General features: G+C 51.3%; 1 protein-coding gene across 1 annotated transcript; it reads right to left on the bottom strand.

Annotated features, from left to right (window-relative positions):
• Positions 1–329: 329 nt before the first annotated feature.
• RCC2 (regulator of chromosome condensation 2) lies at positions 330–23123 on the bottom strand. The gene is made up of 12 exons (XM_011998475.1): positions 23112–23123; positions 22320–22413; positions 18787–18930; positions 15915–16046; positions 15408–15496; positions 14210–14324; positions 10010–10176; positions 7099–7279; positions 6632–6737; positions 5684–5756; positions 3537–3614; positions 330–2765 (listed from the first exon to the last, which is right to left on the bottom strand). Exons 1-12 carry the CDS (start codon positions 23121–23123, stop codon positions 2661–2663), a joined length of 1296 nt encoding a protein of 431 aa, XP_011853865.1. The 3' UTR covers positions 330–2660.
• Between the last annotated feature and the right edge of the window lie 3740 nt (positions 23124–26863).

Raw genomic sequence — 26863 nt, 5'->3', positions numbered from 1 at the left:
GAAGTCTGGGGAGTGGGTAGCACATGCGGTCACTGTTCTGGATGCCTCCCATGACTTATTTTTCCCTCTCAAAGGCCCCGTGAAAATGGGAAGTCCTCTTCTGAATTGGACAACTGAGGAACTGACACGGTCCCTCTCCCCTAGCATTTGGGGTGGAGTTGGGGGATCCACTCACTTTAACCAGTGTGGTTTAAACCTGGAAGCTCCCCTGGGGCCACGTGTCTCCTGACACCACCTGCTGTGGGTGCCAGGGCTTAGGGGGTACACATACTAGGAGTTAAGAAAAACAGAGCTCCATTCCAACCAAAAAAGAAACGCAAAAAAGCCAGGACAGTAGACAATGATGTCGTTTATTTAAAATGTTTACTCCAAGAAATATATATATAAAAAAAAATAATAAGACAATTACAGCACTAAACCAGGCACCTTCGACCAAATCACAACCTCCTCTTTGATTCCCCTTCACGCTAAGCCTCTTTCAAATTCTTTTTCCTGAGCTGGAAGACCAGTCAGATGCCCGCAGGGTCAGCGCCAAGCACGTTCCCAGCCGGGCAACTGTGTACCTTTCTCTAGGAGTGCACGACACCCTTCCCCCCCCCAAACTCCTTGTTTTAAAGGATTTAACCCATTAGGAAGCCCATTTTTTCCATCGAAGCCGGAAGAAGTGCGGGACAAGGCAGTCTTCGCTACGAAGGTCCTTTCCTGCTCCAGTCCCTGGGCTAGTTCTAGAAGAGGCTGGCTGCCGGCTTTATAGGAGGCCACCGAAGATCTAAGTCCAGCTCCGCCCAGGGCGGCTCCTGCAAAGGCTGGGACCTCGGGTGCTGCGTCCTCAACCCTCTTGGTGGCCACAACTCAAAGGAGAGACCTCAAAGGTGCCAGGAGCACAGGTGCCTGGGCTGCGTTCCAGGAAAGAGACCTGTCCAGGGAAACGGATCAGGCTGTCGCATGGAAGCTTGAGTCAGAGATGGTGGTTCTGGGGTGATTTGGACAAATTGGGTTAGTTTAGCAAAGCTCTGAAGTGGCAGAAGCTTCTCCCCTGGACTACTGATTGAACACAGAACAAGAGATGCGCGTGGCGTCAGACTAAGTCTCAGAGAGATGCAGGCCAGTCTCCTCCCACAGGGCCTTGGGACTGGCAGGACAGACACTGCTACGTGCCCTCCAAGGGCAGGAGTCACGGTAAGGAGCGACTAGGGTGGAAAATAGGGAAAAAAGCAACAACTAGATCATTTTTGGCATTTTAACATGGAGACGGTGACAAGTGGTAACAATAGCAAAAGAGAAAAAAAAAAAACTTGAAGAGACCAATATTTAACTTTCCCATCCACCCAAGTCTCACATTTAAGTTCTAGTCCCATCTCCCCCATAAGCACCACTGAACTAAATATCTATTTTAAAGCACCCAAACCAGTCCAGACCCTCTGGAAACCAAGAGCCCCAGCCACAGCTGTCGCCTCTCTTGGGTCCAGGCGAGAGGAGGGTTCCGGGAAAGGCACCTCATAACTCACTCAGCGCAGCGCACACAGCAGCGAGCTCGGGCACGGGCACTTGACGGGGACGCAGGTGGCAGTCACAGCATCCGTGCTGACACGCGAGGAAGGGGACTCTTCGGTAATCCCAACTATTTGGTACCAGAGCCAAGCAAACGTGACTAAAGGGAGCTGGGTCAGCAGAACGGTACCCCGAGTCTCAGCAACAGGACGGCCCGCGCGAGGCAGGATCCAGGCGGGGGAGAAAAGGAGACCAAAGCACAAGGCGATCGAGGCTGGTACAGAAAGGGCTGATCCTTCTTGCAAGGACTGGAGAATGCACTTGACTGCTGGCTGATCAATCTCTAATTGGCGAGTGCACGTGACAAGGCTCAGCCCTGGCTCCACAGGGAGCCACGAAGCTAACTCAACTGATACAAATGTTCCCACCTCTGCCCCACCCGCAAGTCCCCATGGTTCCACAGTCACCTGATTTTCATTTGGACTTCTTTAACAGCTAGAGTAGATATAAATGGCTAAACACAGACCCCCAGTCCCCCACCAGGGGGGACACGGCCGATTCTCTAATGTCGCAGCCAGAAGGCTGTGGGCGTACAGGCAGCCAAGGGGAGAAACAGAATCAACACCGGCCTAGGCCGATCTGCAAGAAAAAGCGGGAAAGGAGTGACCCGGATGCTTCCGAAGCATGCGAGCGTGATTTGGGATGGAGGCGGGCCGGCGACTTTGCCTGTCTGCTGCCGGTTCCTGTAAGGGACATTTTTTCCAAGTAAATGGCGATTCCTCTTCCGTGTAGCATCCGCTTGGATCACGATGCTAATCATAACTGGAAAGGGGTGTTTTGGGGAGTGTATTCAGGAGAGGAAGAAAGAAAAAAAAAAAAACAACAACCTAGATTGCTCAAAGTTTCGGCCTCTTTTGTAGGAATGGTAAGTCAACTATGAGCAAGTGTTTTAATTCGACATGACGGGGGAAAGGGACTTTGGAAAGCATACAGAAAAAAAGGTAGTTAACGTTGGATCATTTGTAAAACGGAACCTCAGGGAGTCTAAACAAAAATGCACCTTCTGTCAACTTTTGCCTTTTTCAATTCCTCGTTGGACTTCCCGTCCCAGTGCACGTGGAAATGACAGCTGCCGCGAGAGGTGTGGAGTCGGAGAGTCTCCGGGAGCATCAGAGGGTTCGGGGGTTGTATTCTGGCAGTTTCTTGATCTTCTCTTTCTCAGTCTCACTTTCGTCTCTTGCTATCACCAAGGAGTGTGAGTAGCCCATGGCGACCTGGGGGACAAATCAGCATTGGGTGTGGCTGCAGCGCCTGGGCTAATGAACGAGTTGAGGAGACTCTGGAAACTGGGCTGCCAAAGCGGGTCAGCATGGAGAAAAACAGGGTGCCCTTGAAAACCGCAAAAAGCCCCTCTGCCCAAGACAGCCAGTTTCCATGTGACTGTCACCAACACTCGGCCAATCAGAGCCTTCCAGGCTGCCCTGAGAGACCCAGCTGGAAGGAAGCCCACTGGGCCACCTCTTGTCAGCAGGGACAGGTGGGGACATGGCTCCAGCTCCACTTCCATCCTCCTCTCTGGCCCACGATCCTGCCTGAGTGAGGTGCACGATCCCTCTCTGTGTCTTGGCACACAGGGCTGGCAGCCTGGCTGAGCCACAGGGGCCTCACTCCGCCATCTGACTCCTGCAGCCACACAGCCTCTACTCCATGGACCTGCGGACCTGCCTCCAGCCCAGTGAATCTGAGTCCTGGGTGTGACGGAGACACGAGCGACGTGCTCGCCCGAGAGTGATCTGCTGCAGCCAATTGGTGGCACCTGTCATCAAGGGTGAGGACAGCCACCCAGCCTGGCCAGCGACCCTCTGCACTCTCTCCTGCGGATGACTGTTTCCCCTCAGCAAACCTTAGCGTGAGGCACCAGGAAAGCTAGCTGAGGAGTCGTTAAACAAGACAACCCAAACAGACCGCGACGATCAAAAGCGTGAGGAGTGACGTACCACTGGGTACGGACACGTCCCCGAGCTGGCACAGCCACCCCCGCTTACCTGCTCTGAGAAAATGCCATCCAGAGTCTTCACCTCCTGGGCTGCAGTGGAAGACTTGGGCTTGTGGTCCCCATAGCCCTGGCGAAGCAAACAAGATGTTTGCAATCGGGAATCCGTGTGGCTCAGTCCACAAGTGGGGAATCACGGCAACGTTTCCCAGCCCCCACTAACCAGAAGCCAGTGACGATGCCCACTGGCCCGTGACCAAGCCCGGCCACCCTTGCACACAAGGGCCAGGTAGAATCATCCAAGTTTATCCACGAAAGCTGCCGCCAGCAGGCGACTAGTGCTTAACCTAAGGAAGACCAAGGTGCCCAACTCTAGCCTGCGGGACTTCCGTGCGCTCAAGTCCCTTCTGGGGAGTATGGCACTGGTGACAGGAGATGACACCACGAGTGCAGGAAGAACAGCACCTGCAGCCCTTCTGGACCAAAGTCACCAAGAACACGGATGACCAGATGCCCCTGATGCCTCCACCGTCCAGAGAGTGGAATAATCACCATCCAAAACAAAACAAAAGGGCTTAAGCATGACAGGGAGACTATTTATTAGCAATGGCACCAGGGAACCAGTTTCCCTCCCAGAGGTAGAAGGAACTGGACGAATTGGCAAAGCTAAGGGGGAGTCTTGTGCAAAGGGGTGGAGCTGGGCAATTGAAAGGCTGAAGGCCCCGGCTCAGCTGAAACAGAGGGTCCCACAGGGCAGGAGAGCCAGACCCTCCCTCCCCAGCCCAGGCCTGCCCACATGTCCCTGGTTTCATCTCCCGCCAGGCCCCACCCCGGCCTTCCCACACAGTAGACGTTCCCTCCAAGGTGCTAGGCCACCTTCTCACCCTTGAGAAGCTCCCCAGAAAGTCTCCCTTGCTCCCCTCTTGTTTCAAAATTTATATTTAGAAGGTCAAAGTCTATTTCTGATAGGCCCCAGAAAACATCCGTCCTCCGCTAAGAACAATCTGTAGAAACTGGGCCAGGTTCTGTCTCTTTCCTGTCAATGTTTCAAATCGGGCCAGCAGAGCGTCTGAGCCAGACTGCAAGGGCGTGCAGAACCCCGAGAAAAAGGTGCATTCACCATCCATCCTAGCCACAGCTCGAGGGACCAAGGACCGCCCTTCCTTCCCCCTCCTCTCCAACAATACGTCAGCTTGCAACCCCGAGGTTCAGGAGACGGAGGCAGACTGTGTCTCTAACAAGAAATGAGGGACTCAAACTAAGACCACTAAGAGTTAATCAAGCGGAGAATCAAACCGTGACTAGCGCAGGCAGATCAGGATGCACTCCACAGCCAAGCGAGTCTTCCTAACAAAACCTCTAAGACCCACCTTGGCCGGGCGCAGTGGCTCACACCTGTAATCCCATCACTTTGGTAGGTCGAGGCGAGTGGATCACCTAAGGCCAGGAATTTGAGACCAGCCTGGCCAACATGGTGAAACCCCATCTCTACCAAAAATACAAAAATTAGCCAGGCGTGGTGGCAAACGCTTGTAGTCCCAGCTACTCAGGACGCTGAAGCAGGAGAACTGAGAATCATTTGAACCTGGCAGGCAGAGGTTGCAGTGAGCCAAGATTGTGCCACTGTACTCCTGGGTGACAGAGAAACGCCATCTCAAAAAAAAAAAAAAAAAAGACTCACCTAGCACCAGGACCTAAGAATGAAAGACATTTGTTTGGGGAAGGCCACGTGTGTGAAATTGAAGGCCATGGGTTCTAACCTCATTACTCAAGTAACTGGTATTAACAACAAAAACACAGGTTTAAACTCAATTTGGAAAAATGAAGAATGTCCCCAAATCACCCACTACTGTGAGTTTCCCACTGACTTAGGCCTCCAGGGGAGAAGGAACAAACAGGCCCCTTTCCTACCATATCCCAACTGTGGTTTACAAAATGCAAGGGGAAACTGGATCTGAAAAGTCCCAATTTTCAGAGTTTACAAATGTGCAGAGATGACTCAGAATTATCTGACTAGCACAGAATTGTCCTTGAAAACTCATGGGACTCAATCGTGCTGCAGACCTTAATACAATAAGGGGAGGAGAATCCCAAATGTTTTTCTTCTGTGTGTTTTGGGAGACAGGTGGAGAGAACCCAAAGCCCAAGAGCCACCCTGACTGGCTCCACTTCCCCCGACCCGCGCAGGTGACAGCTTACCAGTTCCCCAAAGGTCGGTGACGGGCCCCAGCTGATGGTGCTCTCGTCGGCGGCCACAATGATGCTGCTCTTCCTGCAAACAGGCAGGCTGTCACCGCAGGCCCAGCAGCCCCCGCCCTGGACCCACCCAGCTACGGCTCCGAGGGCATGGGTGTGAGCTGCCGCTTTTCAGGTGGTGTACACATTCCAAGTAGCAAACACGACAACAGGGCCAACAGGCTTCTCCTAAACTCTGAAGACTGTTCTGTGCAGGCCACTCAACGTTTCAACAAAACGACAAAGCCCTTAGACAGGCCTAGGGGCCGAAGGCAGGGGACCTTGCTGTGCACCCCGCCCTAGGTCCTAGGGCTCTCTCAGTGGGAGGTTGCTTTGGGAAGAGGAGACCACATCAGGATGGAGTAAAAGCCTGTTGCAGAGGGAGCAGCCTTCATGCATAGTAATTTGGGCAGGGCTAGAGGCCTCAAGAGATTAAAGCCACGCCCCTTAGACTGTTCCACCCACACCCGCCAGCTGACGAATCCAGCTCCTCAGCAAGAAGTGCTAGCTAACTCAACAGGAGTCCTGAAATGAACTACCAACCACTGCTGTCAAGACAATGTCGTCTTCCCAGTGTCAGAGCAACTCCAGTCCTACGTTCCCAACCACGTATAATTTTCAACCTGCAACGCAGGAATACATCAAGCTCTGCTTGTGTATTTCTTTGAACAGAAACCTTCAAAATGACTTTCTTCCCACAAGACAGGGAACAGCCATCTGTTCTAGCAGCGAATGGGCCCTCTCCCCTCCTGGGCCCCCGGATTCCAGGATTCAGTGTGTCACGTGGCCTGCTGAGGACAGCCCAACAGGCAGCAGACACAGAGCCCCATCAGGGAAGGGCACCCCATGGGTGTGTCTGACACCCCCAAGAAAGGAAGCGACCTCATACCCACAGGAGGTGCTGCCACCTACCCACAAGCCAGGCTCCGGATTCTCCAGCCGCAGAGGTCCTGCACCGCTTTTGGGTACATGGTAGATTCACGGGAGGTGTTGGTGGCCCCCCAGAAAAACAGACCACCTGAGAGAAGACAAAACATGTTCCCAGCGTGACCAGACATCGAGAGCTGAGGCTCATCTTCAGCATTATGAGGGTGAAGAGTAAGAAGACAGGATGGCAAACAAGTGTTCTTTCTAAAAGATAACTGGAGCCGGGCATGGTGGCGTGCCTGTGCAGTCCTAGCTACTCAGGACGCTAAGGTGGTGGGACTGCTTGAGCCCAGGAGTTCAAGACCAGCCTGGACAACACAATGAGCTCCTATCTCAAAAAAATAAAGAACAATGGGAGGTAAAGAGAACTGGGGTTCATGGTCTAGGGACAGGACAATGGCTACACGGTTTCCCACCAGAGCACTGATAAGCCAGGGAGAGCAATCACTAACCCACTTCGCTGACGGCAAAGGAGCAGGTGTAACCAGCATAGATCTGGGAAGCCCCACGTCCAGGGAAGTCAAACAGCTTCACCAGGCGGGGGACCATCTCATCCTTCTGCTCTGCGTGGCCCAGTCGGCCATAGCCACCAAAGCCCCAGGAGAAGACTCGCTTCTGGGAGTCCAGGACCAGCTGCAAGGAAAGAAAACGCAGGGTTGGAACAAACAGGCTTCCAACAGGCAACAAGAGGTGTCATGGCTTCTGTCCAGACAAACTGATGCAAATGCTAAGGGCAAAGGAACAGCAACATCCAAGATCCCCTACCAGCTGGGCGCGGTCGCTCACGTCTAATCCCAACACTTTGGGAGGCCACGGCAGGTGGATCACTTGAGGTCAAGAGTTCGAGACCAGCCTGGCCAACATGATGAAACCCAGTCTCTAAAAACCAAAGCAATATCCTCGGCCTGCCTCCAACAGAAAGCTCCTCTACCTCTCGCCTCCAGCAGTGGGGGAGGAGGCAACAGGAGCAAGTGTAGCAAAATGGCATGCATTCAATAAACCTAGTTTGCTATTTCTCTGCCAGGGACTCCATTTTCCACTCCTTTTTTGTTCTGTTTATTTATTTAAGCTACAAGTCTTAACCCTTTCCTTAGTCAGAAGCAACAGCGCTATGTCTTCGGACAGCAGGGCAACCACTTGATTCCTATTACAACAGAGATTCCACCAGGTGCGGTGGCTCATGCCTGTAATCCTAGCACTTTGGGAGGCCGGGGCGGGTAGATTGCCTGAACTCAGGAGTTCAAGACTAGCCTGGGCAACATGGTGAAACCCGTCTCTACTAAAACACAAAAAATAAGCTGGGCATGCTGGTGTGCACCTGTAATCCCAGCTACTTGGGAGGCTGAGACAGGAGAATTTCTTGAACCTGGGAGGCAGAGGTTGCGGTGAGCCGAGACTGTGTCACTGCACTCCAGCCTGGGTGACAGAGTGAAACTCCATCTCAAAAAAAGAAAAAACAGATTCGACTGCAGAAAGAACAGAACAGAAAAGGTCTACCTGTTCCTGGATTTTTCATTTCTTTTTTCCCCCCTTGAGAGGGTCGCATGCTCTGTCACCCAGGCTGGAATGCAGTGGTGCAATCTCGGCTCACCACAACCTCCACCTCCTGGACTTAAGTGAATCTCCTACCTCAGCCTCCCAAGTAGCTAGGACTTGGGTGTGTACCACCACGCCCAGCTAATTTTTGTGTTTTTTTGATAGAAAAGGGGGTCTCACCATGTTGCCCAGGCTAGTCTCAAATGATCCGCCCACCTTGGCCTCCCAAAGTCCTCAGATTACAAACATGAACCACTGCGCACCCGGCCTGGATTCTTCTTTAGACTTCCCCCTTGCCCACAGGTACACAGAGGTAACCTGTACCTGGTCACTGATGAAATGAACTCAAAAGACACTTCAAGTGTTTCAGATCTATCTTCTTCAGTCTTGTCTTCCCATCTTCTGACATGCCAATTCAGTTCTTTCATGTTTCATGTCTAAACCATGTGAATCTACAACTTACTAAAAAGCTTGACCTATAAGGTCCTAAACAAAAGCCAACTTTATTTCCCCGACTGCATTAGACAAAACAAATCAGTTTTTGGACTTGCACAAACTGAAATCTCCTATTCTAGTCCTAGCCCAATTCACTGGGCATTCTTCATCGGGAAGAAGATTCCAAGGGAAGGAGCTGGTGGGCTGAGACCACTCAGTGGGGAGGACCAACTTGATCTCTGGACTCCCGGCCCAGGCTCTTTGAACAAAGCACAGAACACAGACTCCTAGGCATTCTCAGAATGAAGAACCACAGGAAGGCCATTAAAATTAAAAGACACTCTAACACCTGCCAGGAACGGTGGCTCACACCTGTAATCCCAGCACTTTGGGAGGCCGAGGCAGGTGGATCACGAGGTCAGGAGTGTGAGACCACCCTGGCCAACATGGTGAAATCCTATCTCTACTAAAAATACAAAAATTAGCCAGGCATGGTGGCAGGCGCCTGTAATTCCAGCTACTCAGGAGGCTGAGGCAGGAGAATCGCTTGAAATTGGAAGGCAGAGGTTGCAGTGAGCCGAGATCCCGCCACTGCACTCCAGCCTAGGTGAAAAAGTGAAACTCCGTCTCAAAACAACAACAACAAAAGATACACAAACAAAAGATTGCACTGCGGTTTATCTAAAGTGACCTTTAAAGAAACAACCTAGGCCGGGGCGTGGTGGCTCACACCTGTAATCCCAGCACTTTGGGAGGCTGAGGCAGGCGGATCACCTGAGGTCGGGAGTTTGAGACCAGCCTGACCAACATGGAGAAACCCCATCTCTACTAAAAATACAAAATTAGCCGGGGCGTGGTGGAGCACGCCTGTAATCCCAGCTACTCGGGAGGCTGAGGCAGGAGAACTGCTTGAACCTGGGAGGCGGAAGTTGTGGTGAGCCGAGATTGCGCTCCAGCCTGGGCAACAAGAGCGAAACTGTCTTTAAAAAAAAAAAAAAAAAAAAAAGGAACAACCTACTGATTAAAAACGACTCACATCCCCAGTGTGGGGCACCATCTATTGACCTGGAAAGATGTCTGTGATGTTATGTTAGACAAAAGCCAAAAACAGAAAGTGCTTACCGTAAGGTGCAGGTGAGGACAGCAAAACATCTACTTGTTTAAGACGTGTCTATTTAAATCATGGGAGAAGTTAACATAGGAGAGGCAGTGACAGGGAACCCTGCCCTGGGACCAAGGACCCTTTGGCCAGGGTGCAAAGCCCTCCTGAAGAAGCAAGCAGATGTCTACCAGGAATCAGTTCCTAGCCAAAGCCAAGCGTCAGGAAACTTGAGCATGAAGACCCCGCTATCCCCGTGCGACTCTCAGGAAGTGAGAAAAGCCGAGCCTCACCGTGTGGTTAGCGCCACAGGCCACATCTCGCACAACCACGTTTGGTACAGGCAGAATCTGTCCATCTTTCGTCTTCTCAATGAAGATGGCCACTCGCCGGGGAACTAGTTCACAGTCATACTCTATCCGCTGTGCCCGGGCGATGAACTTCCCATCTGAGTTGTGTCCTGTAGAGACCACAGAGCCGGCCATCAGCGGCAGCACAAGCACAAGAGACGTGTCACTGTGCCCACACAGAGTCTGTGGTGAGCCCCGGCATCACCCCAATCTGGCCCTTCTGGGCCTTATACTAGCACACGATGGTCAACAAGGGCAGCGTTTCCAATCTCAGGCACAGCACAGTGAGCGGGTCAGTGAAATCAATTTTGTGACCTGGGACCAGTTATTTTTTAAAAACGAATAGAACAGAATGACAAAGAATACTCCACACATAATAATGCCACCATGTTATAACAATTCTAGGTAAGGTATTACAGGTTCAGACTGGGTTGCAACAGAAAACTTATTTCTTACAATGGGCTGCAGTCAAAAAAGTTGAAGCTGCTGATCAAGGAATGGTCTATCAAGTAACATCTCTACTCGACTGGAGGGACCACAGGGAGCCCCTGATGGGCCAAGAATAGACAGAAAAGCTCCACACACAATCCCAGGCCTGTTTTTATGAATTACCAGTAACCTAAACATACGGTTATGGGTGGCTAAAACCTGCACTTCCCACACTCCGACTGACCCAGGGACTGGTTCGCAAGGACCCAGCTCAGCACACCACACAACAGGAGACCGGCTGCTTCAGTCCTGAGAACACGCCAGATACCCATGCTCCTGCAGGCACCCGCAGCAGCAGGGCTGCTGAGTACTTTGTAGTTTTAAACTGCTCCTATTCCTACATTGTGATCATCAGTTTGGTCGGGCACGGTGGGTCACGCCTGTAATCCCAGCACGTTGGGAGGCCAAGGCGGGTGGATTACCTAAGTGAGGTGTTCAAGACCAGCCTGGCCAACACAGTGAAGTCCTGTCTCTACTTAAACAAACACAAGGCTGGGCGCAGGGGCTCATGCCTATCATCCCAGCACTTTGGGAGGCTGAGGTGGGCAGATCACGAGGTCAGGAGATTGAGACCATCTTGGCTAACATGGTGAAACTATCTCTACTAAAAATTACAAAAATTAGCCGGGCATGGTGGCGGGCGCCTGTAGTCCCAGCTACTCAGGAGGCTGAGGCAGGAGAATCACTTGAAGCTGGGAGGTGGAGGTTGCAGTGAGCAAAGATCAGGCCACAGCACTCCAGCCTGGGTGACACAGCAAGACTCCGCCTCCAAAAAAAAAAAAATGTTGTGTCAGTTTGTAAACGAGCCCCCCAGCTTGTGGCTAATCCCCCTCCATATGGCACGCTTGTGTACACCTCAGCCCTTACTGGTATGTGTGGTTTTGAGCACTGTGCTATTTAAATAGCCCTCCATGGCCACAGGTTCAACCAACCGTGGTACAAAAACATCTGGGGGGAGGGGTAAACAAGAAAAAAAAGATAATACAAGTAAGACCATATAGTAGAACTATTTACATGACATTTACATCACATTAGGTACCGAAGTAATCTAGAGATGATTTTAAGTATATAGGTTACATGCAAATACGATGCCATTTTATATAAGTTGCTTAAGCATCTGCGGATCTTGGTATCCACAGGGGGTACCGGAAGCAATCCCCCAGGTAACCAAGGAGCAGCCGTACCCTGGAATCACAACTAAACCACGCACAGTACAATTACTGGGCTTGTTTACAGGGCGTTGCTTTATAACACTCATAAGCAGGTTCCAGTTCTCTGCTGTTGACATAATCCATTCCAGTGGAATGTCTGTCCATTTAAAAGTCTGAGGGTCTTGGCTGGGCGCAGTCGCTCATGCCTGTAATCCCAGCACTCTGGGAGGCTGAGGCGGGCGGATCACGAGATCAAGAGATCTAGACCATCCTGGCCAACATGGTGAAACCTCGTCTCTACTAAAAGTACAAAGATTAGCCAGGCATGGTGGCACACACCTGTAGTCCCAGCTACTTGGGAGGCTGAGGCAGGAGAATTGCTTGAACCCAGGAGGCAGAGGGTGCAGTGACCCGAGATCACGCACTGCACTCCAGCCTGGCCACAGAGCGAGACTCTGTATCAAAAAAAAAAAAAAAAGAAAAAAAAAAGTCTGAGGGTTCCCACTAAGAAATTCCCCCACCTTCTAGGATATGAAGAATTTAAGGACATCATAGCAAATAGAATGCACTTCAGGATATGGACGCTACTTCTCTCACAAAAATGGTATTTTTAAACACTTGCACTCTTCTGGACAAGGTTTCAGCACGGCAGTCAACGAATGATTAGAGTCCCTTTATTTGCTACCGACACAGTGGATACTGAACAGACACAATCCCCAGACAGCAGAGGAGGCATATGTGGGGACGGTTTTTCCCACCTCCTTTAAAAAGCTGCACACATCTGCTTTCCCCAGAAGTACAGAACAGAAACTACTCCAGAAAACACGGAACAGGGGGCTTCCCTGTCCCTCTAGAGAGGTGACAGTTCTTTAAAATGAAGTTAAATGGCATGGCCGGGCACAGTGGCTCATGCCTGTAATTCCAACACTTCGGGAGGCCGAGGCGGGTAGATCACTTGAGACCAAGAGTTTGAGACAAGCCTGGTCAACATGGTGAAACCCCGTCTCTACTAAAAATACAAAAAAGTTAGCTGGGTGTGGCGGTGGGCGCCTGTAGGCCCAACTACTCGGGAGGCTGAGGCAGGAGAATCATTTGAATCCGGGAGGTGGAGGTTGCAGTGAACTGACATCACACCACTGCACTCCAGCCTGGGCGACCGAGAGACTCCGTCTCTCTTATATTGGCATTACCCAGCCCAGTAAGTGTACCGCAAAAAAGGGGGCACAAGGCATGAGTGTGTGTGGGTGAGACACGGCCACAGTCGGATTTAGGTTCTCATTCTAAAGGTGATCTACCTGGATTTGGACAACGAAACAAAAACCTGCCTTAAAACAAGTAATACACTGAGAATAAACGATTCTGTAGCTACAAATCAAGCCAATCCTACAAGCTGAGTGTAACTGAGCACCTGAGAATTTGTACAAAGTACTTACATGGTGCCTGGCACACGCAGTCACTGCTCCATGAAAGTGAGCCATTTTTAATCACCAACAGCATGTCACGCTTCCTGATGGAAAATCGACTTGCCAGGGTGCAGAGGGGAGGCCGAGGCAGCAGGAGCCCGCACGTGGCAGGAAGCGCACCGCTGCCGGGCACCGCAGCAAGGCCGTGGCCATGGAAACCGCTCTCCAACTGTCTCGGGCTCCGCCCGGGCAACCAACGCAAAATGTGAAATGTGCGTAAGGGGCTGTTCTCTCTTATTCACTTCTGACTTGAGGTATATTTAGTTTCACAAAGTCACTGTTCCCCGAGGCTAAGGCCAGCGGGCTCGGCGCTATTTTTACCTTTTCCATCTGCCAGGAGCTGCGGCTGCAGGAGCAGGCGTGGCCAGCAGAGGGCGCCCGCGCCACACCTCGCGGAGGCCTCCCTAGAGAGGCTGGAGGCGGAGCCGCAAAGGGGAACCACACTTCGGGGTGGGACAGGAAGGAGAACTGAGACCACCAAGTCGCAAGACACTCCCCTCACTGACTGAGAACTGATTTCTGAATTCTCCTTTTCTACCAATTAGATCGAAGAAACAAGTCTCTGGACAACCAGATTCTGGCTAGGGATGACGCACGGGGAGGGGGTCCACCGGGGCTCCTCACGTGGCAACCTGAAATAATCGCCCAGGCCAGGGTTTCCAGAACAACCTTCACCTTGTGTAATTTTCTCATTTTCAATAAAGGCATAATCTTTAAATGTGAAATTGAATGAAGGTGGCCTGATTTTTTTTTTTAAACTTTGAAATCCTTTTATATAAATAAATTCCCAAATCACAAAAAAAGAAATCTTTTGTCACACTCCAGTCCCAACTTTTCCATTGAGGCAGTGTTGCCACACTCCACAATCCTGTGAATGAGGACGCGCTGTTCCGCTGAACGTGAGATCCACTTAATGGACAAAGGCTATTATCTGAGATCAATTACCCACATTTCTAACACGTGTGTGCAGCCACACAGCGATCTCTGGTTCTGAATATACACAACTAGATTAAAGCTTTTAAAAAAATGTACTTCCATACCCAGCTGACCATATTCGGGGCACCCAAAGGAATAGAGGTTTCCTTTGCAGTCCATTATCATACTGAATTCAGCCCCACAGGCCATTTTGGTAATTGGCTGGCCGTTGTACATTATCTGAAAAGAAAAGAAAGGAGACTTTCATTTTTTTTTTTAAAGACTGATAAAAAGCCTCTACCTCTCTGCATGTTGGTGGGAAACAATTACTAGGTTACAAAGGGAAGTTTAATAAACTCAACAATTCTGAAGGCAAAAGCTGACGGCATTTCTAGAACACAAAGCTTAGAAGATATGTAAAGAAGCACCCTCACACCCCCCACCTTCCCAGCACAGAGCACAGTTCAAAGCCTAGCCACTGTCTCTTTTTAAGATCAATAAGACCAAGTCCTTCCCTTCCTTCATCACCTAAACCACTAATTAGGCACTTAGCATTCTTCTGCCATTAGCAGTAGTTTGTTTTTAAGGTATAAATCTCACCCTTCCAACTCAAGCTTCTTAGGAAAAAAAAAGACTGCCTATCTTTTATTTGCGTTCTAAGAACCTGGCTGGTGACTTTATACAAGGTCAAAACAAAGTATTTGCAGGTAAGTACAATTACATCCTACAACATGTCTCACTTTCTTTGGAACAGAACAGGCTTATGACAAGGCATTTCTAACACATTTCTCCACTTGGAAACAAAATGTTTTCAGGATGGTTTTCAACCTGACCACAGACTACGCCTGTTTTAAAAACTACAGCAAGGCTGTGCACAGTGGCTCACACCTGTAATCCCAGTACTTTGGGAGGCCGAGGTGGGCAGATCACCTGAGGTCAGGAGTTCCAGACCTGCCTGACCAAAATGGAGAAACCCTGTCTCTACTAAAAATACAAAATTAGCCAGGGGTGGTGGTGCACGCCTGTAATCCCAGCTACTCTGGAGGGTGAGGCAGGAGAATCACTTGAACCTGGGAGGCGGAGGTTGCAGTGAACGGAGACTGCACCATTGCACTCCAGCCTGGGCAACAAGAGCGAAACTCCGTTCTCAAACAAAAACAAGAACAAAAACAAAAACAAACCCTACAGCATATAACTAAACATCCAGGACCTCTTTTTACAAGGGGTGAATTAACTCAAACAACGGAGACCCCACCTCAGAAAATCAAACACAAAAGTAAAGAGAAAGGAAAAGCCGCGGAGCCGGAGCTGAGGAGGCGTCACCTGCGCGGGGCTGGGGACGGCGTCTGTCTGGTTGCCAAGGCCCAGCTGCCCCATCTTGTTTTCCCCAAAAGCAAACACGGAACCCGTTTCTGGAAGGAAAGAAAAATATCACAAAAGGGAAGATAATGGTGAATGTTTTGAACTACATTTAGAACCAAAAGCATCAAAGTAATAAAAACAGCTCATTTGCCAGGCAGAAGGCAAGTGAGACTGCCCAAAAGCTGGCAGTGCAGACGCTTCACAGCAAAGTCATTTCACATCAGAAACTGGGTGTGCAGAGATACGCAGGGCAGCGTCTCCCACTCCCAGATGGGCCTCCTATGGCCACTGGGGAGGCTCCCAATGCCCTCAAGAAGCCACTCCATACCCAGGTTCTCAGGGCCTCTTTCTGATCTTGACCAAGAATCACAAGGGTAACTCCACCCCTCCCCCCACGCCCCACCCCCGAGGCAGACCATTTGGCCTCTTGCCAAACTAAGAAACACCAGCAGCCAGCCCCCTCCTTACCCGTCAAGGCCAAGGTGTGGTTCCGCCCACATGCTGCAGACACAATCACTTCGTGGCTGAGACCCTCGATGAGTCTGGGGGCTTCTACTCTCTTGGTGTCACCATGTCCCAGCTGCCCCTTCTCATTTCGACCTGCAGATCACATGAGAGAAAGTAGAAAAGAGAGAGGGTGGTCCAGGTGGCACCACCAGGCGAAGGCGAGTACCAACACACTCTCAAATGACGCCCATCTGTGTCTCCGGAAGGCACCCTCCAAATTCCCAACAGCAGCCAAGATCCAGAGCAAAGACCATCCCGGCCTTCCGCCCACTGGAATGGCACCTGCTGCAGCTCCCCCGACCTCCTTCCCTGGGGCAGCAGCGGGACCACCCATGCGCACCTCCCACATCTCTGCTACAAAGGGAAACGAGCGGCTCCGTGTGGTACGGACACCAAGCACAGGTGGGCATGCTCACAGAAACACGCTGTTCCCACTTGGAGTGCCCGCAAGACAACCACCCCGTCGCTACCCTCTGAGATGTGTTTTAAGACAGCACCCATTTTGACACCTGGCTCACCAGAGTTTAATCCCTTTGGTGCTCTGGGCATCCACTGAGGACTATTTGCTGTCTGCCCAATATTTCTCCTCCTTTTTCTACCCTGTAAATGGTGCTCACAGAACAGTGCCAATCCTACCCCTAGGGATCACCCCTCAAGGGCTCTCAGCAACAGGAACCCTGGTGACAAAGCGCAGATCTGCCCTGAACACAACAAGCCCAGCCCCACCTCCAGGGCTGCTGCAGGTGCAACCAAGGCCCTGCACCTGTGAATTCCAGCGGAAGGCAGGCCTGAGGGCCAACCCCTGCCCCCGAGTCCTCTGCAGCACCAAATTCAGCTCCAAAACAGACGTGGAAGTTGGGTGGGCCAAAAGGAGGGCTGGGAGCCCCTACACCTCATCTACGTTTCAACACAGACTACCAAGTTCCAAAACAAAAATTCAACCGGCCCCTCTCGGATCCCTCCCGACAAGAGAAGAACCACACCTGTAACCTAACGTTTGGGGATACTGACGGAGATCTTACAGGGGTGAGAAGTCAGAGTGATTCTAGGGGGTTTTGCAGCCTTCTCCAGCAATGAACTTTTCACCCTTAGGTCGTGATAAAGGCAGACAGCAGAGCCATTAAGATAAGTTCCAGCTGCCTTGGAGAAGGCCTGCAGGAGCAGCCTCTGACTACAGAAGGAATTGCGACTAAGGGAAACCAGCCTCTGACTCGCTCTCTAAAGAATGGCAGGCTGAAGGGCCAACACTGGCACTCGAGCAGGAGACGCAGACACACCAGCTTCCAATGGGAGCTGCCCAAGTTCACGGTGAAAGGCAGGTGAATACAGAGCAACAAGAGCGAGGCTCAGTGGACCGAGTTGCCGCAGGACGGGGGGGCGGACCACAGACGGAGACCCCCCCATGAGCAATGCGTCAGCCACCCTCCCGTGACACTCTACACTCACACCAGACGGTGCCCCTCTGCCTTCTGGAGTGGCAAGCAGTGGGCCTGTGATACCTCCAACCCTGTCCTCACGTACTGCACTGTCTGCTCGGGGATCACACGTCTCGATGGCGGGACATACATTGTCCCTGCCCACAGAGTCAGAACCGAGGGCGCTTTTAGAGCCACCAAGCAAGTGAAGCTCAGCGAGAGATCAGAACTAAGGTATTTTAGGTTTGGAACACTGACATAAAAGGCTGTGTTCAGTGTTAGAACACGAAGTAGGAGGGGTGCTCTGGGGGAAGGGACACACATCTGTGCCAACCGGGATGCCAACCGGGGGAAAACAAAAACTCTGGCAATGTCAGCATGCCATCAAGAGACTATAAAGTATAAATTTGGGCCAGACACACTTTAGCTTTTTTCAACAGAAATTACAAAATTAGCCGTGTGCAGGGAAGACAACAGATGTTAATATATTTGGACTTTGGTACAGCAGCTCATGAAATCACAAAAAACAGTTCAAACAGCCCAAAATAAAAATGCAGTCATATGGACTAAAAGCTAGCCAGAGGACCAGCAACAAAGGGTGGGGACAAACGCCAACATACCCCGCTGGAGGCAGAGGCCAGGAGCCACCCAAAGGGCTGGGGATAAAATGAGCCTAGCCCACACCCTATGGCTGGAATGATCTGGAAGAGGCTGGAATGATCTGGAAGAGGACACAGGCAGGAATGGGCTGGCCAGCTGCAGAGGACAGTGCCGTGGACAGAGGCTAACGGAAGAACTGGAACCCATCCCGAGTGCCCAGGTGAGGAAAAACAGAAAGGAAAGGCAAACAACTTCAAAAAAGGAAACTGAGGTATCTGGGGAAATATCCTAAGAAGCAGACAACACGGACAGTGAGCGACCAAGCCTGCAGAACAGACTTGCGCAGACCTCAGACACGAGGGCAAGGCGGCAGGGACGCAGCATCCTATGACATAAGGTGGCAGGTATAAAAGCCAGTGGCATTTCAAGTGGCAGGAACAGAGGTCTCATGTCATATCATGCCTCAAAGAGGAAGGAAACTGTCTGCTGGAAGGACAGCCTGCCTAACACATTCACACACCTCAGTATCAGAAAGATCAAGCTCCGGGCAGAAGATTCAAGAAAATATTGCTTAAACACAAGGAATCGAAGAAGTAGGGGCTGCGTACGGGCCAAAAATGTCAGGGGGAGGAAGGGGATCTGCATGTAGCGTGTGGACAAGAGACGAGCTGGGAATCAGGAAAAAAGACGTGGGCTGTGAACGAAGGAACCCAGCCTTCTAAGACGCGAGTCTCTTTTCCAGGCAAACAGAAGAAAATGCTGTGTGGGGACAGCTGGTGACAGTGGTCCCCAGTGCCCAGCCCCCACGCGGTACTCACCCCAGCTCCACAGCTTCCCTTCCGTGGTGATGAGGAGGCTGTGTGCAGCACAGGAGCCCGAGACCACTGTCCGTACCCGGACCCCCGCCAGGCACCCATACCTATGGGGCCCCCACAAATTCTGACCGAGATTGCGGTAAGCAGCTGCAGAGAGAATGAGAATGCAGATCAGACACCTGGGGGTGGGTGGGGTGACCTCCAAAATGTCACTAGCCACCAAGAAGCCACTTCCCGAGGTTACCAGACACAGGTGTTCCTTGGGTGCCGCCCTGACGTGGCTGTTGGGAGGCTGCACGAGGATCGGGTTTGCACTTCTAATCTCTGTGATGCCTCTGAAGGCCCAAAAAACAGAATGCCCAGGGCTGGCACAGGCCTGGCGTCACCTGCCACCTTTACACCCATTCGGCCCCAGCCCCTTCTATGGGTCCCACCTCTCACAGGCCTCAGCCCCATGTGCTCTGCCATTGAGCACGCCCACCCGCAAGTGCCTGGGACCTGGTGCGAGGCCTGTCCAGGAGGCAGGAGTGCTGGCTTTCCACAGCCGTCAGCTGAGGAAGAAGCTGACCCAGGAAACCCCGCTCGCCCTGACAGTCACCTGCCCCTCTTCCTCACTCCCTGCTGCCGCCCCGCCTCTCCTTTCCCAGGCTCTCCTGCCCTCCATCTCCAGCCTCCGCCCTGGGCCAGAAGGCTCTTTCTGAGGAGTGACCCAAGTGTCCTGTCTTCCAGTGTTCCCAGCAGGTCCATCAGGCCCCTCACGGAGGGGCACTGCTCACACAGCATCCCTCCCACCTCCCCCTCCTTTCTCACCCGTCCAGAGTGGCAGCCACTTCATGACTCCCCACCTCCACCCATATATTCACTTCCCCTAGAATGTCCTTCCCACCTCCGACTTATTCCCCAAAGCTCAAGTCAAGCACCAGTTCCCCTCCTTGGGGAAGCCCTCCAGGGCAACATCCACTGAGAAATCTCCTTCCCTCAGGGCTCCCCTGCCCCAGCCCTGCTCAGCCCACCACAGCTCTCTTCCTGAGCTCCCCGGCCCTCCCACTCCATGAGAAGCCACCCAGGGCCAAAGCTGTAGGCTCCCTCCAGCCTAGACCCTCACAAATGCCTGGCACGCAGTGAGCGCTCAATGGGAGAGAAAAGAAACAGCGCCTTCCTCACAAACCCCACTTCACACCCTATTAGTGGATGGGACAGGGTCAATGTTTTACATAATTTTTTAAAGTAATTTTTTACTTTTTTTTTTGTGAGACAGAGTCTCACTCTGTTGCCCAGGCTGGAGTGCAGTGGCGTGATCTCAGTTCACTGCAACCTCCGCCTCCCAGGTTCAATCGATTCTCCTGCCTCAGCCTCCCGAGTAACTGGGATTACAGGCGTGTGCCATCACACCCAGCTAATTTTTGTACATTTAGCAGAGAGGGTTTCACCACGTTGGCCAGACTGGTCTTTAACTCCTGACCTCAAGTGATCCACTCGACTCAGTCTTCCGAAGTGCTGGGATTACAGGCATGAGCCGAGATGCTCAAGAGTATTTCCGGGACTGTGGTGATTACCCTGAAATGCTAGCCACTGCCGAATCCAGTGTGTGAGACTGATCAACGTAGGAACTGATCAAAAGGCTACAATGTCTCTATCAAGGGCCTGGCTCCCTGGAAAGTATCTGTGAAGTTCGTTTGTGCCCCACCCTCCGCTCCCAGCAGAGGGCGCCACATGCTCCCTCATTCAGGTGCAGGGGCAAGTGGGCAAGACTCCTGGTCGCAGGGGGCAGGGGCCAGCCTATCCCACCTGGCACCTGAGGCAGCACATCTGCAGACACCTCCCCTGAAAGGAGGAAAAAGAACATCAACAATTTCCTGGGGAAAGAGCAAACCAAAAATAAAAGCCTCATGGTCTATATTAAAACTTAAGAAAAACCCAAGGAGGTGGCACCTAAATTAAGATTCAGGAACTGTATTAATACAAAACTTAGAAGGGAAAAAGAGAAACCTAAGGTCTCTTTGTCATGAAGACAAAATGACGGCATGACTGACGAGTATCATCACGACCCTGTGCCACGGCACAGGAGGCCAGGGGATGCCAGGCAAGGGTGTGGTGCCACACTTGACCTAGATTGGCCAAGGGGAGTCTCAGGTGGTCAGATACTCCTGGACTTACCAAAGCATCTTTCCCTGCAGTGCCCAGGATGCCATCAGCTCCTGAGGAGCAGGCTTGGGTTTCTTCTGGCCTCCCAAGGAAGGGCTGGAGGGACTGGAGGGACCAGGCGGGGGAGCAAGTCAAATTAAATGCCCTGCAGCAGTCCCAGGCCCTGCGGTCAGACTGAGAAGTCAATTCCCATGGCCTCCGGATCCCTGGGGTCTGGTCCTAATCACAGAGCTATGTGTGGATTGCTGTGCTATCTTGCAAAAAACAAGACATCCAGGGTGCTGGTTTTCACCAGATCTACAGCAACATACATGTACAGGAGGCAACAGAGTTAACTAGAGGGTGGGACTCCAACCCTGGCCCTGCCACTCGCTTCCTTTGGTATTTACTGCCCTTCTCTGGGCTTCTGTATCTTCAGTGTCAAGTGGCTGCTCAGTTGAAGAACAGCTTTGAAAAATGACGCAATACAGGCACAGGACTGGCAGCAAGGCACCATCAGCACCTGGGCTTACGTCACTGCAGACCAGGAGGCGCTTCTCTGGGACACTAGCCACTGTGTGGACGTGGCCCCCTCCTGGCTTGAGCCTGAAGGCTGGGCATTTTCCAAACAAGATGTTGCTGCTACCTGCAACTTAAACCCATTTCTAACTCAGCTAGCCCCCAGGTGCTGCTGATTCATAAGCTGTTCTCCTGGAACAAGGTGATTTCCAACGCCCCTGTTTCAAGGTGCCAAGACGTACCAGCATGCAAATATTTGTTCATGGGGCAAAGCAATGCTGGAAAGCACTTTGGGAGTCTTTCCAGATGAAATCAAGAAGCCATAAAAGTTGGCTACGTGCCAGATGGGCCATTTCCCTTAAGGTAAGACACCAGTTTTCCAAAGGTAACGGGACAAAACATTTCTTCTTAAGGACCTCTCTGCTTTCCCCTGCTCCAGACTGTTCCGTCAAACCAGTTCCTACAACAACTTGGCAGCTTGCAAAGAAACATGGACTCTTCTGCAATGTCTGACATTTTGACATCTGACATTTGACAAATGTCTAGGACATTCTGACACCATCTCACAGAGCCAGTCTCTTCATTCTAATGAAAACAAGTGACGTGAAAGGGAAGATGGAAAAGGTGGCAGTGTTCATATTTCAGGATACTACTTATATTTTCCTGATTAATCTTAACGGAATTAGTGAGTCACTGCAAAACTGTGCCTTTAAAAGACTAAGATCAGGGTTCAAATCCAGCTCTACCACTGCAGTGGCTGTGTGGTCTCAGGCAAGTCACTTGGCCTCTCTGAACATGCATGTGTAAATGAAGGGAATACCTACCAGGCAGGTGGTCAACAGAACCTAGCACTTCAGAAGCATTCAATGGGTTTAAAGACACCATTCTCATACCTTGCTGTTTAGGCACTTCTTTTCGACCAATCAAGTCCCAGTTGGTTGCCCCAAAAATCAAAAGCTGCCCTTTGCACTTTGACCCTTCAAGTTTCTGCAGAGACAGAGAAAGGAAAAAAGAATTAGCATGTAAGTCTGCACCTAGCTTCCCAAGGCCATCCAACGACAGCACAAAACGAAAGAAAATCACTTACTTGTTAGCCCTTATGTCACCTGTGACCTCCACACCAACAGAGTCTCCCCGCACTCCCCTCCCTCATCGGCAAGTAGCAATGCGGGCAACCCCAAACCTGCCCCCAGCCGCTCACTTGCTAAGCCCAGGCTCATTTTTATCCTTTGACTTCCCTTTAAAATAGCTTTTGCAAAACACCAAAAGAAATAACCCAAATACATGCCTCCTTCGCAAACTGATGTACACAGGTATTTGCAGGAAGCCTGCCGGCCACTCAGGGGCATTACATCTGGCTCGTCCTAGGGCCAAGTCTCCATTTCACATGGTAAGCACAGTCCGGGACCTCAAACCTTAGGAGCCCCACATCACTTCTGCTGCCCACTCTGCCGAGAACCTTTCTATGGGGACTCAGGAAGAAAGTAGAGAACAAGGTTCGGTTTCTCCACTGAAGGGAGACCAGGCAGAACACAGCTTTGGTGAGTATGCGGGGGTCTGATGCAGGCAGCCTTTGATGGCACCCTCAGCCGCTCTCCATGAGCCCGGGGGCCAATGGTGAGTGAAACAGGACCTCCCAGAGGCTGGGCTTCTCGAGGAACAAGCTGTCACAGCAGCCAGCATACTCCAATGTTCATCCTTAGTCTCTCAACACATAAAGTCATCAGGGCCACCAACTCTCATACTGTCAACGAAAATCTACGCCATTTAAAAAGGCCATTGTTCAATTCTGGGTGGCACTCATAATATTCTCCGCACTTTGCTTCCTTAAATGTCAAAATATACTTTTTCAAGTAGGCTGTTAGTGGAAAACTCAATTCTGAACTCCCCACTCAGTCCACACTGGCAAGGGCAGCATTCATTACTATCACCTTCTGCTCTTACACATTATCTTTCCTGGATGTGAAAAGGAAAGGGATTTCCTTCCGTTTACAGAATTGCTCTTGGAAGGCTTCAGGAAAAAAGGCTGGCCAGGCGCAATGGCTCACGCCTGTAATCCCAGCACTTTGGAAGGCCGAGGTGGGCAGATTGCTTGAGCTTACAGACCAGCCTGGGCAACAAGGCGAAACCTTGTCTCTAAAGAAAATACAAAAATGAGCCTGTGGTCCCGGTTACTTGGGAGGCTCAGGTGGGAGGACTGCTTGAGCTGAGGAGCTGGAGACTGCAGTGAGCCAGAATCACATCACCGCTCTCCAGCTTGGGTGACAAAGCCAGGCTCTGTCTCAAAAAAAAAAAAAAAAAAAGGGCCAGGCACAGTGGCTCACCAGCACTTTGGGAGGTCGAGGCAGGCAAATCACAAGGTCAGGAGTTCAAGATCAGCCTGGCCAATATGGTGAAACCCCGTCTCTACTAAAAACACAAAAAAATTAGCCAGGCATGGTGGCGTGCGTCTGTAGTCCCAGCTACAGGAGGCTGAGGCAGAAGAATCACTTGAACCCGGGAGGTGGAGGTTGCAGTGAGCCGAGATCGTTCCACTGCACTCCCAGTGTTGCTGCCCAGGCTGGAGTGCAATGGCGTGATCTTGGCTCGCTGCAATCTCTGCCTCCCAGGTTCAAGCGATTCTCTTGCCTCAGCCTCCCAAGTAGCTGGGATTACAGACACCCAGCTAATTTTTTGTATTTTTAGTAGAGACAGGGTTTCACCATGTTGGCCAGGCTGGTCTCCAACTCCTGACCGCAGGTGATCCAGCCACCTTGGCCTCCCAAAGTGCCGATAAAACGCCAATAAAATAATGCCGATAAAAGTACCCAACCACACCAATAAAACTGTATTTGTGGGCCAGGCATGGTGGCTCACACCTGTCATCCCAGCACTTTGGGAGGCCGAAGCAGGCAGATCACCTGAGGTCAGGAGTTCAAGTCCAACCGTGGTGACAAAGCCAGTCCTGTCTCAAAAAAAAAAAGAGAGAAAGAAAAAGGCCCAATCATTCTAACCTCTACAGTGTTATCACCCCACCAGTATGCTTTGGCAATACAGCTCATGCATTTCTAAGATTACACATCTTCGCCAGGTGCGGTGGCTCATGCCTGTAATCTCAGCACTTTGGGAGGCCGAGGCAGGCAGATCACGAGGTCAGGAGATCGAGACCATCCTGGTTAACACGGTGAAACCCTGTCTCTACTAAAATTACAAAAAATTAGCTGGGCGTGGTGGCAGGCGCCTATAGCCCCAGCTATTCGGGAGGCTGAGGCAGGAGAATGGCCTGAACCCCAGAGGCGGAGCTTGCAGTGAGCCGAGATCACGCCACTGCCCTCCAGCCTGGGCGACAGAGCGAGATTCCATCTCAAAAAAAAAAAAAAGATTACATATCTTCACGCAGATGAATTCCATTTCATAGGAACCTTTACACAACCCAAACCTGATTAGGGCGTCCACCAAAATATAGGTTCCGTCACGCTTGCCTACCCCACCACATTATGTAACAGGAGAAAGATGGTCAGTCTACAGGAATGCATCCTGCAGTCGTCATGAAAAGGGAAAGTGAGGCCAGCCGCGGTGGCTCACGTCCGTCATCCCAGCACTTTGGGAGGCCAAGGTAGTTGGATCACCTGCGGTCAGGAGTTCGAGACCAGCCTGGCCAACATGGTGAAACCCTGTCTCTACTAAAAATACAAAAAATTAGCTGGCTGTCTGTAATTCCAGCTACTTTGGAGGCTGAGGCAAGAGAATCGCTTGAACCCGGGAGGTAGAGGTTGTAGCGAGCCAAGATCACGCCATTGCACTCCTGGGCAACAAGAACGAAACTCCGTCTCAAAAAAAGAAAAACAGGCGGTGGGGAGGGAAGTGAAACAACACGGAAAGGGAGAACAACTTTGCCACATTTAAATTATTTAGAAAATGACCTTAATCAGAGTGTGGCCCAGCCCCTGCAGCACCCACAACTCAGGTTACTTGAATTGGAGCCTAGTTTCCCCTGATTATCTCGCCTTCTTTGTTTAACTGGCAGGCCTGGCTGGAATATGCTACAGGCCTACAGTCAATGGGTTCTGTCAAAGTCCCTGTGGAAGGAGGGGCCTGAGTCCTCTGCCCAAGCCTACCAAGTTGGCATGGAGGGGGCAGTGGAGACCCAGGAATGGCGCTAAGGCACTGGAGACCAAGCTCCCAGGCCAGAGAGCAGCCTGGAAAAGAGCCCTGGAATGCCGGCAACTGTGGACCAGGCAGGCGGAGGTTCATGTGCACCTGTGCTCAGCACACACCATTGAAGTCAAACCACCCAACACTGAGATACAATCACTGCAGCAAAACTTCAGAGCGCCGAGGCAACACCAGAACCCTCAGCTCCATCAGGCCAGAGGGCATGGTTCAGGGCAAGTTCAGACAGCCAGAGCTTAATCGCAGTGGCCTTGGCCTTGAGGAGGGAGTTTCCTGGGTGACCTGGACATTTGGTCATGGGCTCATGAAGACAGACCAGCTAGCTAAGCATTTATACGCAAACCCAACCACGTCAATAAAAATATATTTGTGGGCCAGGCGTGGTGAGTCTAGCCTGTAGTCCCAGCTACTTGGGAGGTTAAGGCTGAGGCAAGAGAATGGCGTGAACTCAGGGGGCGGGGCTTGCAGTGACACTACATTGCGCTACTGCACTCCAGCCTGGGCGAGAGCGAGACTCCATCTCAAATAACAAAAATACACACACACACACACGTGTGTGTGTGAAAAACCCTGGTAAACTGAGTCTACTCCAGTGACAGTGGCCAGATTCCTATGAAGGACATTAACCGTTAGTCAAGTTTTTACGTGATGGACCCTATTTCCTCACACATTAGATAGAGGTTACTGTATTTCGTTATTATTTACACAACTGTTTGCCCTAAGCTGCTTTCTTTTATTCTCTATAACTTCTTTCCTCTGTCTTACGTGGAATTAACATTTAAATTGAGTAACAGACAACTCCCAGCACCCCTTCTCACTTAAGGGGTGCTCCTCTTTGTCAGAGACTGGAAACAACCAATTGTGGGAGAGACTCCCGTACTCGGGGGCTCCCTGGGCCGGGGGCCGGGGGTGGTGGTGCCAGTGGGTGTGTGGGTGTCTGAAGTTCAATGTTCCCTCCCAGGCTGAATTCAGCCTTCCCTGATGGGTCTACAGATGTTTTTTGGTTGAACTCAGTGTCTGCTACACTGCTTGTGTATGAAGGTCACACAGCAGACAGCCTGGCAAATAGTGTCCCCAACAAGACGAGTGATTTTCATGTCATTTCACCTGGTTGCCTCTAGCAACCTGGTCACATAACCTGGGCAGAGACACATGGCCACGGACAGAAAAGGCACTGAGCTTCTTCAATCAACAAAATGGGATTTCTAGTCTAAAGCAATTTTTGAATTATGATCCAAATGCAAGGTGCATGAGTCAACCTTTTAACACAGGTCCATTTAGAAGA

Source organism: Mandrillus leucophaeus, unplaced genomic scaffold (assembly GCF_000951045.1).
Source record: "Mandrillus leucophaeus isolate KB7577 unplaced genomic scaffold, Mleu.le_1.0 Scaffold571, whole genome shotgun sequence".
Lineage (NCBI taxonomy): Eukaryota > Metazoa > Chordata > Mammalia > Primates > Cercopithecidae > Mandrillus > Mandrillus leucophaeus.
This window is presented reverse-complemented; position numbering and strand designations above follow the sequence as displayed.

Coding starts and splice junctions, on each gene's coding strand:
- RCC2 (XM_011998475.1), bottom strand. Junction 16,047..18,786: donor AGGGAAGCTGTGGAGCTGGG/GTGAGTACCGCG, acceptor TGTGATCTGCAG/GTCGAAATGAGAAGGGGCAG. Junction 5,757..6,631: donor ATCCGGAGCCTGGCTTGTGG/GTAGGTGGCAGC, acceptor GCCTGTTTGCAG/GAAGAGCAGCATCATTGTGG.